This window comes from Tachypleus tridentatus, chromosome 9 (assembly GCF_004210375.1).
Source record: "Tachypleus tridentatus isolate NWPU-2018 chromosome 9, ASM421037v1, whole genome shotgun sequence".
Lineage (NCBI taxonomy): Eukaryota > Metazoa > Arthropoda > Merostomata > Xiphosura > Limulidae > Tachypleus > Tachypleus tridentatus.
The window spans coordinates 26349749-26370523 of NC_134833.1; the positions used below are offsets into that span (position 1 = coordinate 26349749).

General features: G+C 33.3%; 1 protein-coding gene across 2 annotated transcripts in view; it reads left to right on the forward strand.

Moving 5' to 3' along the window:
• LOC143224899 (uncharacterized) overlaps nucleotides 1-20775 on the forward strand; it is a 55778-nt gene that overhangs the window by 6550 nt on the left and 28453 nt on the right. For both annotated transcript variants that reach the window (XM_076453350.1, XM_076453351.1), the window contains exon 3: nucleotides 6685-6873. In XM_076453350.1, coding sequence (XP_076309465.1) covers nucleotides 6685-6873 — 189 coding nt within the window. The remainder of the gene's footprint in view (nucleotides 1-6684; nucleotides 6874-20775) is intronic.

Sequence of the window (20775 nt, forward strand, 5' to 3'; positions counted from 1 at the left end):
GCTTGTTCTATAACACAAAAAACTCGGAAATGAGCTTGGGATAAATTTTGTAGATATCCTTTGCTTACAAACTGCATTGCATTTCAGCAAGCCTGTGCACAGGCTCAGCATGTCAGATGTCAAAGCCAGAAGGAATCTTGGATTAAATATACCTCCAGCATTTCTTCAACCACCAGTTCAAAAGTCATATGGGACAAGATCTGGTATACTTCTGTGCCCCTCTCTATCTTAATATTCAATGGCCATGAAGTTGCTGATGCTCAGAGCATTACCAATACTTTTGGTGAATGTTTCTCTCATGTGTCTAGCTCTTCAAACTCATCCCCTTCCTTCTTAGCTGTTAAAACATGAGTTGAACATCTGCCTCCTTCCTTTTCGACTGATCATCCCTATGACTACAATTGCCCTCTTACACTAGTTGAATTCAAACTTGTGCTTCATGAGTGTGGCAATACATCAGTTGGACCTGATGATACACATTAAGATGCTATGCCACCTTTCTCATGCCTCTTATTATTCTCCTGGCTGTCTTTAACTGCATATGGCAGGAGAATGTCTTTCCTGCTGCTTGACATCTAGGAAAGATCCAAAGATTCCTTCGAATTATTGTCCCATTGCTTTGACAAGTTGTCTCAATAAGACCTTAGAGAGAATGATTAATGCTCGTCTTATTTGGTTCCTTGAATCAAACAACCTTATCCCACCCACTCAGTGTGGGTTCTGAAGACAACGTTCCACAATAGACCACTTAATTTACCTTGAAACATCAGTTAGAGAAGCCTTTTTGAAGTGACAACATCTTGTTTCTTATTTACGAAGGGAACGCTTATCGTACAACATGGAGATATGGCATCTTGCGAGACCTTCACTCATACAGATTGCATGGCAATTTTCACTTTTTATTAAGCATTTTTTAATGAACTTCTGATTCCAGATCCATATGGGATCAACACTTTCCCATTTTTCCCACAGGAACTTGTGTTTTGAGTGTCACACTTTTCATTATAATGATTAAAGCCATCAGTGAACAGCTACCCCCTATAGTTGCAAATGGTCTTCGTTGATGACTTTCACATCTCATGTCAGTCATCAAATGTGAGGTTTATTAAACGATAACTACAAACTGCAATCAATCATATACTTAAGTGGACCACAGCAAATGGTTTTCAACTTTTCTCTCTAAATCTGTTTATGTACATTTCTGCTGCCAAAGGGGTATTCATCCAGATCCAGAACTTCATATTGATGATGCTGTATTTTCTGTCGTCCCTGAGGCAAAGTTCTTAGGTCTTATATTTGACTGTAAATTAAAATTTATTTCCCATATCAAGCAACTTCGTGTCAAATGTATAAGAGCATTGAACATCCTCCGTGTCCTCTCTCTTCCATCTCTTGGGTAGCAGATCCATACTCCATGCTTAAAATTTATTGTGCCCTTATCCGATCCAAACTTGACTATGGGTTTATGGTTCTGCCAGAACCTCAGCACTGAAAATGCTGGATTCTATCCACTATCAGGGGCTTTGGCTTTGCACTGGGGCCTTTCATGCTTCTCCAGTCCAAAGTTTGTATGTGGAGTCCCATGAACCCCCTCTGTATATTTGCCATTTGCAACTGTCTCTTATATATGCTTCCAAACTTTTCTCTTTACCACAGCATCCTACTCGGGGTTGTGTTTTCAATCCTCAGTGGGTTACACTTTTCTATAATAGAAAATCTGCCATTGTTCCTTTTAGCCTTCGTATTCAGGCACAATCAGAAAAATTGGATACATCTTTGAATAGCATAGCAGTATCAACAGTTTGGCCTTTTCCACCATGGCTAATTACTATCCCCAACTGTGACCTATCTTTGAGTCATCTGAGGAAAGCCGGTACTCCTGACTGGAAATATCGCTCTTTATTTGCTGAACATCTTTCAAGCAATCCATCCTTTTTCATATATACAGATGGTTCAAAATTGGGTGACTCTATAGGTTCTGCCATGGTTTGTTACAGTTCAGTTGTAGCACACAGATTCCCCTCTACAGTTTTTGTGTTCACTGACGAATTGTATGCCATTTTTCTTGCCCTGAATCATATTGAAACTATGCAATATACCAATTGTATGATCTATACTGATTCACTCAGCTGTCTGTTGGCCCTGACATCATTCCATGTTAGTTACCATCCTATTCTTATCAATATCCAAAACAAACTGGCCCATCTATCTCTGTCCATTTTTTTGGGATACCAGGTTATGTTGGTATTCGTGGGAATAAGCTTGCTGACAAAGCAACAAAGTCCATCTGCTCTGGCTATGTCACCACTGTCCCTGTTCGACACATGGACAATGGTCCAGTTATCAAAACCCAACTATACACCAGTTGGCAGTTGACCTGGAGTGAGTAGCAAAGTAATAAGCTCTTTCAAATCAAGCCTTCTTTAGCTCTTTGGCCATTTTGTTTCTGTAAAGATCAAAGGGAGGAAGCTGTTTTGACTAGGCTACACATTGGTCACAGTTTTTTAACTCACCACTTCCTTTTATCTGGTACTGATGCAGCAATGTGTGGTCTGTGTGGCACTCAGGTTACAATCGTACATATTTTATTATCATGCTGTTGTTACAACCAAGAATGGTGAGTCCATTTTAAACATATTTTTAAGGTAGCTTTTCCCTTGTCATTAGCCAGTGTCATAGGTGATACTGGCTGCCTCACTCATGTTTTTAAATTTTAAAGAGCCATTGGTCTGTTTAACTGTATACTGTTTTAGTATAATTTCTTTTACACATTTTAATTTTATTTTGATCTGAACCCAGGACTGGAAAGACCAACTTCAGGTGACTGACAGCAAGTTTGAACTTACCGCTTCAGTCTTCCTGGCAGGTCTAAATTTTACATATTTTATATATTTTTACCTTTATTTCCATATGCCATTATAGTCTACTACATCTTGTTTGGCACAGATAGCCTAGTAGCTTTGTACCAGTAAACATGAAATACCTACCTACCTATCACCTATAATATTTTTATTTTTCTGATATATGCATTTTGTCAATTTTAGAATTGTATAGCTGTTCTTTAAATCAGTAGTTAGTGAAATATTTTGTCTGAAAGAACTTGTGCCTTATGGTTGTACCCAGTAATGTCTGTTTTCACACACACATTGTAATAAGCAAGGTTTTAGTATCATGAATTTTTTTTGTGAATTAACTGAAGAAATAAAAATTCATCACCTCCTTTAAGAGAAACATAATATAAAAATGTTCATTCTTTTGGTTTAAATCGTAGTGTTTTATTCACAGAGGTGAATGTGTAACAACCCATTTAACATGTTAAGATTTTAATTGCCCTTTTGAATGTTCCTTACCTGTTGCTATTTGGTCAGTAATTCTGTAATGTGTGAAAGAGCACAAAACTTACTTGGCGATCAGTACTTCAAATAAGCTTTTAACATAAAGTATTTTGTTTCTCAAAATTAACTTTGCAGCTGAAAATGAAAACTTGCACATTTCGGGTTTCAACGGTTTCAACGACGTTTTGTTGTCTGATAATTCCAAGTCACTTTTCTTTCCTTTGTTTATTGCACATGGTCTTATTTCTGTGTAAACATCCTGTTACAATCATCATAGTCAATCATAGCATAAATTTAATATCATAAGCACTTTGTTGATTGATTAAATTAGAGTAATATCATTTTCATTTCAACAGTAACCATAAACTACAGGTGATTCCATTTTCTAGCTTATCACTCAGTTTATGATGTGAATGCAGAGATGCCAACCATTATGATTTGAGCGTAATCATTACAATTTTGGTGTATACATTACAATTATACACTCATACAGACAAATATTACGACTTGTTGCAACTCCCAAATTATTATATATTATATAAACCTATACAATAAAGTGATAAATTGTTCCCCAGGGTTTGAAAGGGGTGAAAAGAAAATTTCTAGTGAGATACAAATAAATTTTGATAATAAATAAAAGGTATAGTCCAAATGGCTACTTGTGATAATCATGTTTGTGCTTGAAATAATAAAAATATTTGTATCTCCAACGCATAGAAACACCAATGCAGTTTGGAATGTTCACCAGATTGTCTTTCTGGCAAATCTAAAAGGACCATCAAAACTTAGGAAACAGTATAGGTATCCAGTCATTGGGGAACCCATAGTTACAATTTGTTACCATCAGTGCTTGTCAGACATACAAAATTCTTCAATCAGCACTTCAGCACGTAGATGGGTATTTCTCGTTTTCTAAGAGGCATAGAAACACCAATGCAGTCATTTACAAGGTGGAAAAAAGAGGCCTTGTTCACCAGATTGTCTTGTTTCTGGCAAATCTAAAAGGACTAAAACTGTGAATCAAAAACTTAGGAAACAGTATAGTGCAAAATATCCAGTCATTGCATCAAAAGTCAATGACAGTCGTGTTTTGTACAATTTGTTACATTGATTTTTCTGTGGCGCATGGCAGGATAAACGATTGTTCCAGACATACAAAATCAGCATCTCACCAACAAAAGGCTGAAGAGAAGACAAAAACAATGTAGATAATGGCATTAATGAGTAAGAATTCAGAATATGAGACCATGAATGCAGAAGTGATGTTCATGCAATTTGTCATTGCTCATAATTTACCCCTAGCTGTAGTCTATCATGCAGGACATCTATTCAGAAAAATGTTCCCAAACTCTGATATAGCAAAAAAATATGGCTGTTCTAGAACCAAAACTGCAGCCATTCTACAAATGTTGGGTTGTGAAGATGACAAAATGATTTCAAGCATACTTACTAACAGTGTTTACAGTTTAGCCACAAATGTATCCACAGACATGGATGACTCAAAACTGTATCCAGTGGTTGTACGATATCTGTACAGGCTCTGTTTACAACCATTATGCTTGGTCATTTGAAATAGTTGGCATCTCTGTGACTGATCTCCCATATTTCATGTTTGTGTTATTACTTATAGTTTTCGACTTCTTATAAGCAGATACACACACAAATAAGTAGATGACCTATGTTCTGACAAATGCTATACATATTTAGTTCACACATTGTTTATTTCTGGTGTATTTTGTGTAAAAAATGTTATTTACATGGATATGTGCTTTATCTGGAGTATTGCACAATTTTTCTATTATAGGTTTAGAAACACAATTCTTTGTACCTGTACTCATGGCCTTTAACAAGGACCTTACTACAATATTGTCATATTCATTACATATAAAACTGGAATTGACCACAATATAGTCCATTGAAATGACCTCTGCTTTTAATAAGAATCCTATTTTTATTGATTTTATGCATTCTTTAGTGCATCTATAATATATTTGATTCCATAGAATTTAAATGTATACAAACATATTCAGAAGGTTTTACTGTTATTGGAAGAATTTTAGTAGACTTCACAAGCAAGTGATAAGGACAAATGAATCAGTAACTCCATAAACTTGTGTTTTAAATTCAAACAATATGTAAAGTAGTATGTCAGCCACACTATATATCTACCATATACAGCACTGATGAGGTCTTTCATCCAGTTATCAGTGTTTATCATGTCAGCTGGGAAACAAAAGGAACTGTAGTGATTCAGATACTGTCTGTGGTTACAAAACTTTTTCACCAACAGCACCACTTTGAGTTGCATGGCGCTTTTGCTATCACATGTAGTTTTTTTTTTTGTACAGTTCTGTTTTTAATTATTATTCATTTGTCAAAACTCTTGCAAGATCTCTAGCAACTTTTTTACAACACTGTTTGTAAACCACAGCATACATTATCAACTTGCATGAACAACAGTTGTGGTGTGAACTAGATTAAGTTGAAGTGTTAGTTTTTTAAATTTTTTCTAAGTCTTCTACAAATCAGAATAAGGGTAAGGATGAATAGTATAACATTATTTATTTATTTTAACATCAATTATTTATCATTATTATTTGTGTTTACTTGAATTAACTTTACTTGTCATTCAGAACTGGCAAACCAGCAAGCTACACATTTATGTGTTTATTGAATACCTTAGAGTATTTAAATGATTAATAGTAAATGTTTTTTTAACTTTCAAAAAATGTGTGTAAAACATTTCTGTGAAAAAGTTGTTACTGCTTTACTATCTGACAGTGTAAAATTTATCACTGTAAAACTTGTACAGCATAGTAGAATTTGGAAAGCATATACTGCTGTTAACATGATTCTTGTTTTCAGGCAGTATTAAAAATATTCCAGTTGTGATGTACATCATGATTTGCTCTAAATATAATTGTAAATTTTTCATTTTGAACTCCATATTATGTCTTTGTGTTGTTGCTCTAGCAGTTGTACATGATATTGTTAAGTGTTTATTATTTGATTATAGTTGTAGGAAATTCTTTTTTTTAATTACTTAGAAATATTTAATTTATTAATCTATGATATAAGTAATAAAAATAGTCTCACATGAACAATGACTAGTTGTTGATTTTCATACTTTAGAACATTTAAAAGAATTCAGTTAAGATAAATGTGTAGAGTTTACTTCCTTTTTAAAGATGTTTTCAAATTATATTATCTCTGAAATGTTACACAGGGGTCAGCATGTGAAGAAAATCTTCAATTAATTTATTATATGACAAAATTTAAATGAATAGAAAGTATGTATTGAATAAAATTTGTGAAAGTTCACTTATTTATTTGATTTTTTTTTCATTAGATCCAAGTGAGATTGATAAAATCTCTGAAGAAGAGGAAGATCAACTCTTCGAAGAACATCTTCGATTAGAGAGCTCCTCAGAGTCTCAAGAGGGACTGGACCATGAAGAGCTTGATAGAGATAATGAAGTATTTGACAAGCATGAAATACCTGCTGGACTTTTTACTTCTGAGATGGATTCAGAGAAAGGTATGACCAATTAATTATCTAACTGTATCATTATTTAAGTTCTGTTTGATACAGAAGATAAGCTATTTGGATAGCTTCATAAAAGTACAGGTATGAAATAACAGTAGATTTATTGTATAGTTAATGTGATTGTATATATATATATATATGATAAGTAAATATGATTTTCAGTTGTATCATCTATGAAAGACTTTATTACAAGCAGTGTATTAAAAGCCCTGTTAACTTGTTTAACATTAGAGGCTTTTTTTGTGTAGACTTTTATAAAATGTTTTTTAATTAATGATATTTGCAAGCTATTTTTTTTTCTCTGTCTTTGTAAACAGAGTGCAGGAAGAACTGTTGAAACTGAAGAATGTATCCTCATAAAGATGTAATTCTACTAAAGTTATGAAGGAACTTATTAACCACTAAACTTATCATGGCTTTGTATTCTGTATCATGACAGGTTGAGACAGGTTCTCCATATCTGTTATAAAATGTTCTTCCCTTATGCTTTCTGATGTTTCATATGAAACATTCTGTTTACAGGGCAGGAAATTCAGAGCAGTAATTGCCACTTTATTTTTCACAAAGACTGTGGTGCCTTCAGAAAATCTCTTAAAATCCATGACGACAATGGCTGTCTTTTGGTATCCCTTTAGCTGTTATGTCCTCGCAATCTAAATCTATACTGCATACAGCAGTAGAGGCAAAACCACTGGGGGATCACAAACACTGGCCTTACAGCCTGCAGATACTACCTTGTTATGAATAACATGTCACATAAAGTGCATCTAGTGGAGAGAGTGAAGGTTTCACTTTGATCAGCTGTAGAACGATAGTGCAGGTTGTTGAGTTATACCATACTGCAGATTCTTAGTAGTAGCAATAATTTAAATTGGTTCTCAAACAAACCCACAGTGGACAGCAGTACATAATAATCAAAGTCGACATGTAGATACACCGATCAGAGTGAAGTGAATGAATGAAAATACTACTTGCATTAATCACACCTAAAACAAAACTGGCTAGGAGGGTGAATGCCATGCTACGTTTCTGTGGTGGACAAGTGCCAGAAATTAGAACTTTTTTTTTTATCAGTAAATAGTTAGATTACATCTTGATTTTTAGCCATGACCTAGCAACTTATGGCTCAGAGTTTGTTTTTCAAATATAAACTTTTGGTTCATATCTCCATCATCTCTTGGACAGTTTGAGATCTAATTACAGTTTACAACTTAAAGTTATTCCCTTTTGATTGATGTATTTGATCACACCTAAGGTCTCATTCGTTGATTCACTTTAATCCTACTTAAAATAATTTCAGTTCGAAGGTGGGCTGATAGAGATCCTAGTGAGTAATAAATTGAATCAGATATACACATGTCCCATGTTTATTACTGCTGGCACTCAAAAATATAGCTAATAAGAATAAAAATTTTCATACATTAATTCACTTTAATCCTGCACAAAAGAATTTCAAGTGCTGCAGCTATTGAGAATTTCCTCTTGTTTAGAAAATGGAGGGAAATCGGACAGCTCAATAAATATGAGCTTCGAACCCATGAAAGACTTGGGCCTATTACATTATGTAGCTACAGTTAATGTTATTCAATTACATGAGGTATGCAATGTGTGACAATTTATAAATTATTATGATCATGTGCTATACTGTAGTGTAGAACTAATTTACTGTTTATTGTCATTACCTTACGTTCAAATTTGTACAAAGAAATACTATCAGTAGTATTGTTTGGAAATAGAACGTTGGTCTTGTGTCATGGTAATGTATGTTTTTATCTTTCTCTCTGTCCTTCAAGATTTTCAAAGGGGTCCTATTCAAAGACTGTGTAATTGATTTTTGTCAATCTTGGCCAAGTGGTCAGACATGTTGGGATTGAATTTTATTGGTAGATATTAGACCTATAAACTCCTCCTTTGTGTGATCATTCTCAAGAGTAAGATAAAATGATAAATGGATATAGATGTATAAAGGTTATATCCAGTTTTTAGGTCAAAGGGCATTTGAGGTCAAAAGCTGGAATTCTAATAAAGCACTTGTTCTCTTTATGTGCAAGTCAGATGTTTATCAAAGTTGAATGAATTAACAAGTGGATAGAGATGCTTTAAAGATGCTGGACCCCATTCATCATCAAGGACTTTGGCTCTGCAGTGGGGAATTCCACACTTCCTGAGTTCAGAGCTTCTACACAGAGTGTCATCAACCTTCTTTGCACCTCCTTGTTTGCAGCTTTCTTTACTATATGCTTTGAAACTTCATTCCTTACCATAGCATCCCACCTGGGGTTGTGTTTTCCTTCCTCGGTGGGCCATACTTTTTCAGAATAGACGATCTGCCATTGTTCCTTTTGGACTTTGTATCCAGTTGCAGTTGGATGAATTAGGTCTGTCTTTGGATACCATTGCTGTATCCACTGGTCAGCCCATCCCACCATGGCTTTTTAGGGTCCCCCAATGTGACCTATCTTTAAGTCATCTGAGAAAAGCAGACACTCCTCATTGAAAATACTGTTATTTGCTGAACATCTTTCGAACCCTCCTTCCACTACTGTTTATACAGATGGTTCAAAATTGGGTGGCTGTGTGGGCTTAGCCATGGTTTGTTGTGGTTTGGTGGTTGCTCACAGAAGCCCCTCTACAGCTTCTGTGTTCACTGCTGAACTGTACACCATTTCTCTTGTCCTGGATCACTAAGTAGTATTCAAACTGCACTATTTATACTTATTCACTTAGTTCTCTACTGGCCCTGGAATCCCTTCGCGTTAGTTCACACCCTGTTCTTATCAATATTCAAAACTGACTGGCCCAATTATCTTTAACATCTACTTCTATCCAGTGTTTCCGGATACCAGGCCATGTTGGTACTCGTGGGAATAAGCTCGCTAATGCTGCAGCAAAATATATCTTATCTGGCACTGTCACTGCTGTGCCTGTTGTATACATGGACTATGGTCCTGTATTCAAGGCTCGGCTCCATGCCAGTTGGCAGTTGATTTAGAATGAGCAACATGACAACAAGTTTTTCCAAATAAAACCCTATATGGGACTTTGGCCGTCTTGCTTCCATATGGATCAGAAAGAGGAAGTTCTAACTAGATGACGCAGTGGTCACAGTTTTTTAACTCATTTTCTTTTATCTGGAACTGTGTGATACTCAGGTCACAGTAAACCACATTTCACTTTCTTGCCATTGTAATGGCTCTTAACAACGGCACCATTTTCACCATATTCTGTCCCAAGGTTTGTCCATTACATTAGACAGTGTTATTGGTGATGATGACACTGTCCACCTTGGAAATGTTATTAGTTTTTTAAAGGCCATCAATCTTTTTAATGCTATTAATGCTAAGTTTTTAATTTATACATTAAACCTTTTTTAATAAGACTCCCTTTTAAGAATCACAGTCCATCTAGTTTGATTTGAAATTAGAAAATGGCTGTAAAGTCAAATAACTCGAAACCAGGACTGGAAAGGATAACTTCAGGTGACTAACACTACTGTTCAAACGACCTGTCAGTCATCCTGGTGAGTTATTAAAATTTTGCTACAAGTCTTTTAAAATTATTATTACTTTACTTTTTGAAAATGGCTACAATGTCAAATAACTCAGAACCAGGACTGGTAAGTCCAACTTCATGTGACTGATGGTGGTTTTTATACTTATCTGTTAGTCTTCCTGGTGAGTTATGATAATTACAGTTATGCTACAGAAAGACCTCTACCACTTGTATTACTGTAGTTTTTTTCCTAATGCTATAGACTAGATTTAAACATGGGTTTTATGCTTTTTTTTTTACTTTGTTTTATTTTACTAATTTTACTTTAATTTTAACTTTTTACTGGATGTTTGGCACAAATAGCCTAGCTGCTTTGTGCCATAAAACACCAAATCAACCAACTAACTCTTTATGAGTAAGTCAGATTCTTATCAAAGTTGAATAAATTAATAAGTGGATAGATATGCCTGAAATTTGTTCATGCTTTGTAAGGTCACCAGAGGTTAAATCCTGGAAACTTTTAAAATGCTTCTCTTCCCTGAATTTTATTTGATCCTTCTCAAAGTCAGACAAATTAGTAAGCAGAGAGAGAGGTGCTTAAAAGCTGTATATGATTTTCAGGTCAAATGTCATTTGAAATCATGAGGGGACAAACACTAGGAATTCTTATTAAGGTCACAGAGCATTTTAGATTGGCACATTACCTCTTAAGCTGATGTACTGTTACTTTGTCTCATTCATTCAAGTTAATACTTAAGTACCTGATACACACAATCTGGAAAGATAGGCCAGCTTTCCAAGCCCCCAGTGAAAAACATTAACAATGTAAATAAACTAATTGGAAACTCATTTCTATTTCATAAACATTAATGTGTATTGTGGCCTTAGTGCCTTCCAGTGGTTTTTTTTGGCCTTGGTACCCTCAAAAATAAGAGAAAACTCAAGGCCAAATGACCATGTCTTAAACATGATGGATTTTCTGGCCTGGGTTTAAATATACAAATGTCTTCCTTTTCAATGTAGTTGTAAAAGAGGATGGAAATTACTTTGTTTTCTGTGTTATTTTGGTACTCATTTAATCCCAGTGATAAAATTTACAAGTAAGACTCATCAAATGATTGTTTGATGAACACTTATTTGAAATTAAATAAATTAGTGTAACATTGTTATTCATGTTATGGCTTTTTTGAGGTTTTTTTTTCTGTGTTAGGACTATCATCTTACTGTGGTTTGAAAAGGCTAAATCATAAACTAATCAGTTAAAATTATCTCAGTCGTGTTTTCCATATATGTATATATGACTGGAGTATTTAAATACGTCATGTTAAGCTTGCTTGCTTGTTTGTATTAACCTTTGTACATTGAAGATGTGTAACTGAAATATATAGAATAGATATAGTAGTGTTTCAATGGGGAACAAAACAACTTGCTTTGACCTTTCTTGTTTACATTTTTAAGGTTGTTTTGACTTCTAAGGTATCTTATAATATTGATTACAAAGAACAGTTACAGACTTGACATAACAAAAATTTCATTATTAAAATACTTGACTGTTTTATTAATACTTGATTTATGTAGCAGTGGTAAAGAGTTATCTGTTGTATTATTGTGTTTGAAATGCTTATGAAATAATTGTTACATGTGTAAGCATGAAATGTTTTTGCTTATTTTAGTTAAATTGAGGATGAAAATTCAAGCATAGGTAATCTACTTTGTACCTATGTTTGCTAATCATAACTTAATATATCGTAATTTGTTTAGGTTTTTGTTGATACCTCTTACAGTTTCTTCGCCCTTCAGTGATTCAGCCATAATTGTTATAAGTTATGGTGCTAAAAATTAATTTTGTACGCTTGATAGACATAGCACAGATAGCTCGTTACATAGCTTTGTGCTCAACAACATGCAAACAATACTCCTTTTGTTTACAAGCAGACATACAGAGCATTTTAAACACATGGACTCTGGTATTCTTTTGTTTGTCCACCATTTTTCTTGATTTTGAGAAAGTGTTTCAGACTACATTGCTGAGTTCTTCATCAGATTTGTATATTTTGAATTGAAAGATTGCAAAATTCTAAGTAGTATAGCCATCACAAAAAACTTTTCAATCTTAAAAAAGTTGAGTGAAAAATACCAGAATATTTAACGGGATCCCACTGATAGACTTGAAAATACAGCATGAGGCTTTTGAAGAAAAATTAAATCAAATTATTCAAACTCCAAGTAGTTAGTAGATACAGATATTTGAAATTGTATAACTTATCCAAGAGCCAAGATAAATAAGATAGATGTTCCAGTTGTGAGTATGGTAAATTCATCTTACCACTGGCTAATCTAATACCTTATTCTTATACCAACTCCTTTCAGAGAAATAACCAGTGTTTATGTTCAGAACCTCAGTTAAACTTGAAGATGTCTCTATCCTACCAGAAGATATTCTTGCCAGTTTTTATGTTATTATAAGCATGTTTTTTAAAACACATCAGTTCCTGACTTTGTCTTAACCATAAAAAAGCAAAAACTGCTATTTCTTAGACCTCTAAACCTACTTCACAGTTAATTCCATAATGTAACCCATCCTTCATTGCCATAATACCACATATTTTCAACTTCTTAATGCTTTCATGAATAGATCAGTAGCCCAGATATGGGCTTCCTCTTTCACTGATCATCAGCAACTTCTTAATGTCTTAATTCGAATCCTATGCTCAGGATTTGCATAAGTTCTTAAAAACGTGAAAAGTCATGAAAAATACATATTTATAAAACCAAGCCTGAAAAGTCTGCAAAACGTATAAGTTATATTTCTTAGTCTTAGTTTTGTAAAAGGAGAGGGAAAGTAATTTTAATTATTTCTTTATTGAAATGCTACTGATTTATGTTTTATTTTTCAGTGTGTTTTGTTCATGACTAGGTAAATATTAATGATTGTGAAAACTTTTGCCAAAAAATATTGTATTATGTATTAATTGTCTTGTTCAAGGTCACATTCAAATTGAAGATGTCAACACCAAGAGCAGTGTTTGGGTTTCTATTAGTGTTTATAATGGATAATAGGAGAAGGCTTTTAATTAGAATTCATTAACAACAAGAAACTACACAGTGAGATAAAGAATTCAGCTTTAATGAGGCTATAATTATGGGAGATATTGATTTCACACACACACATATAGCCTGGAAAATTTTAAGAGACAAATCACTAGAAACAGTGCTATTTAGGTTTATTTATAAATTGTTGACAGGGTGGAGTTTGGGGAACATCTTGGTGCAACTGATCTTTGCATACTGATGTTTTGCTGCATATGGAGATAAGAAATAATAAAATTTTTGTTCCAGATTTCAAAAAAGCAAATTTTGAAGGAATACAACAAGAATTATGTATTGAAAATTGGGCAGTTCATTTATTTGGAGATGCTGATCAATTGTGGAAAAACTTCTAAAATCTTAAATATTGAAGAGAGTATGTTCCTTATGTACAAACAAATGTGGCTGTAAATTAAAATCCAGGTTGACTTACAAAGGATAAAATGAAAAAAAAACCATCATAAATATAAGAAGTTTAAATTGGCCGCAGTGGTTGGAGATGTGGAGAATTACAAACAATCAAAATAATTGGTTAAATGGGAAATTAAAAATGAAAAGAGGTGTCTTTAAAATGTAAAATTAAATAGCAAGGATTTTTGTAAATATATTAAGTGTAAGTAAGATGTTAGAAGTAGGGCCTTTGAGTGTTGATACCAGAAGGTTAATATCTCATGATGACAATATATTTGAGTTATTAAATTCTGGGTTTAAAATTTTGTTGAATATTCATCATGGTTTGACTAGGGGAAAATCTTGCTTTCCTAATTTTGTTTTATTCTTTGAAAAAGTTTCTAATTATATGAGGGTGTGGGTATGGATTTAATGTATCTGGATTTTCATATGGAATTTGAACAGGTGCCACATAAAAGGCTTGTTTAAAAATTGTCTTTGTAGGTGTGAGGATAGATTAGCTTATTGGATAGAAAACTTGCAAGATGGAAGAAAGCAGTGGCTTGTTATAAATTGGAACTAATTCATGTCACAAGTGTAATACATCACAGTTCAGTGTTAGGTCTTAATTTTTTTAAACTTACATCAGTGATATAGCTGGAGGAATGGTCAATAAATTATTTAAATTTGCTGACATTAAAGCTTTGTCTTTAACTGGCTGTGAAGACTTTTCTGTTTTACAAAGAGATATGAATTATTTAGTGAGTTGAGCAAATAAACAGCAGCTGGCTTTAAATAATAATAAATGCATGTGGGATGCCATAATTTAAATTATAAGTATAATTTTGATGGGAATAACCTTCACAGTTTTATAAAGGCCTTATTTATTGGCCTTGAATGGAGCACTTTTACAAGTGTTTTTCTAATAAATCAGAAGTGTAAAAAAACACCTTAGTTGAAAGTTTCTCCAACATTAAATGTGGAAATTATAGAAGAGTTGGAAGATAAATTTGGATATAAAAAGTAATCTGGGTCTCTTAGATAAACAAGTCAGAAAAAAATTAACTTTTAAATAAATGTTGACTGAAAAAGCTTTGTCTTGCATTAAGACAAATGTGAATACAGGTCTGGACTTGTTTTTTTTTGATACCATGATCTGAAAATACCTGAAATGTTGGATGTAAAAAAAAGGGGGGGTTAAGTATATTGTTTTTAGTTTGTGTCTCTGTTGTTGGTTTTTGTTTTATTTGCAACTTTGACAGCTAAACATTTTTGTGAATTATTTGTATTTTTTACATATATTAACAATGCCAAGCTAGGTGGTGTCTGGCTAAGCTGGTTGTTCAGATATCATACGTGATGTGAATCTTGATTTCCTCAGTCTTCCACTTCATAAGACCATTTTCTTATTCAATCTTGTGCGTTGTTATTCAGTGATTGTGAATGTACCATGATCATAAATTTCCGTTATTTTAATTACGATATTGTTACTCTGGTCGAGAACAAGAAAATAGAAATAAGAAAATGTGCATAATACCGTATTACTCCTAATTTAAGACCCACATTTTTTCACATTTTTCCATACTGCAAATTACGGTGCATCTTAAATTTAGGTATTATTTTTCACTCTTCAAAAGTCTCTAAAATGCACATCCCCATCACGCCGGACATGCACGCCCTTTCAGCCGTTGGGGCGTTATAATGTGACGGTCAATCCCACTATTCATTGGTAAAAGAGTAGCCCAAGAGTTGGCGATGGGTGGTGATGACTAGCTGCCTTCCCTCTGGTCTTACATTGCTAAATTAGAGATGGCTAGCATAGATAGTCCTAGAGTAGCTTTGTGTGAAATTCAAAAAAACAAACAAAAAACAAATCGAAAACACGTGCACAACGTCCTATTTGCCGATGTTAGCGCCTCTAGTGGCATAGTTGGATATCACTGTCTTCAGTTTTTGACTTTCCTGTTGTTCAGAAGGTATTTTAATGCGTTTGTTACCCGTGGAAAAGTGTTTTGCGTACAGTGTCGAATTTAGAAGAAAAGTTATTTTGTGCACCAAACAGATTGGGAATCATGCATCTGGTAAAAGGAATACATTGAGTGAGGCAAATGTGCATCGTTGTCGTGGTATGAAAACTAAGTTGTTCTCTTGCAAACAAAGTCTACTCCAAGAAAAGGAAAACATCCTGATATTGATGCCGTATTTTAGAGAGTTATGAAATCAAGAACTGCCTGTAACAAGAAAAGTACTAACGTTAAAAGCAAAAGAATGTGCAGGAAATGATATTTCTTTCAAGGCTACTCGTGGCTGGTGTGAGAAATTTATGAAGAAAAAGTTTATTATTACATCGAAGAAAAATAATGTTCAAAAATTGCAGTCAGATTTTGAAGATGCGGACGATGGAACACAAGATGACATTCTTTGGGACAATAGTGAATCAAATGATGAAGATACTTCATAATATAACAGTGAGTCAGAAGAAATATCAGAGTAACATTCTGATTAAATAAAGAAAGCAGGAAGAAATACTATTGTAGTGAAAATTTAAAATTTTCTGTATATTTATATATTTTTATTATATTTAATTTTAAATACATTATTAACATTTTTGATTTGTTGATAAATTCTTTTAAAACATATATACTCCTTTCTAATCATTATTCTTTTCTTTTTCCTGAAAATTCCTTTTTAAAATTGCATCTTAAATTAGAGGGCATCTTAACTTCCAAGTAATATGGTATTTTAATGTGTCTTAATTTAGTGTTTCAAATTTGCTTATTTGATTTATGCAGCCTTTGTACGCCCAAATTGTCAAGTCCTTTTAACTTGCCAAAGTTGTGAAATTACATTTAAGGGGAGAATGTACTAACCCTATAAGCTATATAATCAGTAAAACGAAGTCCTAGTCATGGAGCTAATGCTGAATATTTAGCTTATTTATTATTTTCATAAAGTGAATAAAATAATTCTGTAACAATGCAAATCTGGTGTGATACTCATCATGAGCAAAACACAAATAGCCAATTGTGTAGCATGTGCTTAACGTCAATTACTATACTTGATTATTGCAACAGTGTAAGTAATTGCTCTCATGCTCAATGAGCTGTATATTCTGATGATGTTATGATTAAAAAAAGAACATTTCTTATCCCAAAAATCTGGAGCATTATTTGTGTAATATCTAAAACATCCTAAGTACATTTCAAATGTTTGTTTCCAGTCAGGCTATGTTTTGTCTACCCGAACAATGTAGGGGTCTGTAATTTTATATATATATATATATAATCACTTCAGGTTCTTACAGTCATGCCTGCTTAACATTGGAACTTTAATTGACACACTATATGTGCACTCATGTTGGTGTATCTAATATAAAACTAATCATTAGTAGTTACAATGTGACCCTGTCTTGGCTGTCTCTTTGTGGATTAGTAATGTTTTGTAATAGTCACATTTCAATTATTATACGTTGTATATGTATACAAATTATGACTCTTTTAGAAATAAGTTAAACCTTTTTTAACTATACAACAGTAAATAAATTAGTAAAGCAAACAATTAACTCTTCTAACTTTTAAATTTGGTTGCTGTTTGGTGTAGTTTGCTAAGCCTTTTAAAATTTTGTATGTGAAGGATATAAAATGATGTTTTTTTTAGGTTTTATACATACAGTTGAATAACCACAAAAATGCATAAGTTACTATATTGATACCATATAACTCCACTATAATTTATCAAGCTCAACAACTAAGCTGTATATAGGTCTAAAAGAAAAAAAAATTCAAGTAGATTAAAGACACAACCAACCTCCTTGAAATCTCGGTCTGAAAGAGTCTAACTGATTAAAATGGCTGGGAAAACCAATTGGGGGACATTTTAAGCTATCATTTGGTTATTCAGTTTTTATATATATAGATATACATACAAGTATACACAAGGAATCATTTACAAAAATGGGAACAAGGCCACTATGTGTGATTTAGTCATATCTCGGAAAAATAAAAAGATACACGTTCTTATTTTGCATTATAGCTTGTCAGTAAGAGTAATTTGAGTTCCTAATTTTGGTAAAACTACAGACTGAGTATTTGGACATCACAAACATCTAAATTGAAGCCGTGCTACATTCAACATAACACATGACTTACTAAATTGGTATTTAGGTGTGTTCTTTTAATATTTACTTTTAAATTGAAAAATTAACTGTGTAATACTAAAATTATAATCTACAGTTTGATCTCAAACTTAATGACATAAATTCATAAAATGCTGATTCAGTAAAATTTTGAATGTAAGTCAACAAACATGATGACATGGCTTTTGACCTATGACCCATTGTTGAGGTGGAGTTAATAGATCTAACTGTAATTTCAATAACTGGATAGTTGGAATAATCAGAAACATTAATAAGTTTAAATACTGATTTATTATTTTACATGACACTGGATTCATCAGTGCTTTTAATTAATAGATCAATTTGTTTATTTGTCTGGTTTTCTTGAAAATACAGTTTGGATGATATCTTCATCATGGAGTTACACTGCAATACAATGTATGATTTTCTCTTCCACCTAGACTCTTAAAAAAAATTAACCTTTGCTGTCCAAATTGAGTCAAAACCATCATTTTCCATTTCTAGACATCCTAACAGAGAGGCTCTGCATGACCAGGCAGGTTAAGGCGTTCGTCTTGTAATCTGAGGGTCGTGGATTCAAATCTCCGTCGCACCAACCATGCTTCCCCTTTCAGCTGTGGGGGCATTATAATGTGACAGTCAATCCCACTATTTGTTGGTAAAAGAGTGGCCCAAGAGTTGGTGGTGGGTGGTGATGACTAGCTGCCTTCCCTCTAGTCTTACACTGCTAAATTAGGGATGGCTAGAGCCCTTGAGCAGTTTTGTGCAAAATTCAAAACAAACAAACAAACAATCCTAACAGAGTGATATGAACACCATCTATCTATATAAGTTACATAAATCAACTTGAACCTTTTAGACTATAGCTCCAGTCAATCACACACTGGCCCAACATGGCCAGGTGGTTAAGGCACTCAACTCGTTATCTGGAGGCCACAGGTTCGAACCCCTGTCACACTAAACATGCTCGGCCTCTCAGCTGTGGGGGCATTATAATGTGATGGTCAATCCCACTTTTCATCGGTAAAGAGTAGTGCAAGAGTTGGCAGTGGGTGGTAATGACTAGCTGCCTTCCCTCTAGTCTTACATTGCTATATTAGGGACAGCTAGTGCAGATAGCCCTCGTCTAGCTTTGCACAAAATTCAAAAACAAACAAATAACCACACTCATTAAAATGTAAAAATATTAACGTTTTCCAAATCAGAGCAGAAAAAAAATCTTTCGATAATTTTCTCATAAACAAGTCTTTTCAAACTAAGCAGTTCATTAAAGCCAAAGGTCTCGTCCTTTATCAGTGGAAAAACATTTAACTGCCATAACTCTTAATATTTTTATATTTAATCTAAGCTACAAACACAAAAAAATTTGTAAGACATTTAATATTATACATTGTTTCAAATCTGGCAAAAAAAATCTTTAATTTTTATAATCTTTAAAATATCCTACAAGAGTTTGCTGTGATCAGAAGTTAATATTAGTAAACTTGTAATATCCCATAGCTGTGATGAAATCTACATTGGAGAAACAAAAACTGTCAATCTGAGAAGAAATAAACACAATCCAAAGTAAAAAGATGTACATAAAACTCGACTGCAACTGAACATTCTTGTAGCACAGTACACTCATTTAAATATAAAAATACACTGTTTTAGATACTACACAATATTGAATAAAGATCAGTAAGTAAAAACTAAACTGAGACTAAGGCTTACAAAATAGTGATATCTGGAATTATATTCTGCAGAAACTTAATGAAAACAGGATTCAGCAACTTCCTACTGGTCAATCAACATTCTTCATAGCTCAGGAATTCACTGTGAAAACTGTGCTACTCAGTTACAATATCCTCTCTTTTCACAAAATATGAACCTCGTGATGGACGTGTATAGAGTCCACATCATTACCTTGGAGTCAAGAATAATAATAGAAAACTCAGTCCAAATACTTTTATACCTGGAACAAATATATATGTGATACATTTTATTGTGCAATTTAATATGAAACTATGAAAATGCCATTAACTTGCTTAATAAACTTGTAGTTTATCAATGCATGTGTAGAAGTGTTGAATATGAAATTTTCACTAGATGCTGGCTGCCCCTCATCATAAAACATGTTTGCACTCTGGTGTGCACTTTGCTGATTTAATTATTCTGGAAATACTGTATTTTGCATTTATATATTTACATTATATAATCTGTTATTATCACAATCTTATAAAGGCAAAATACTGTAGCACTAAAATCACATTCATTGCAGGATTTGTTTAAATGCATCTGACAGAAAACTGGATTAGGGGAAAATGGCAATATTAAGATAGAGATATAGTTTGTACTTAACATTTTATCAATTTCATTTAGTTTTTGTGTCAAACCTGCTGATAAATACTGGCAGTTTATAATTAACATTTATTTCCATTACAGACATATTTCCTGAGCATATATGAATAAAAATTTCCCCAAAAATAGTTAGTAAGTATATATAAAACCAAAAGTTGTGCACAGCAATAAGTGGCCAGGGATTAAAAACAAAAATGGCTTAATACAGTGTTTATTGTATGTTTTCCTTCTACTTTTTAAAGTTACTTTTATACACATCCAACTAAAAAATAGACACCCACTTTATACAGAATGTCATTTATTAAACAAACAAAAAATGTAGGTGGAGTGCATAATTACCATTTTTATTTAATGGATTTACCCTTTATAAAACTTGAGGTGAGTGGGTGTTGAATTAGTAAGAGCCCCTCTCTCATAAAAGTACTGCTTTGTCTGATAAGTTGATTATT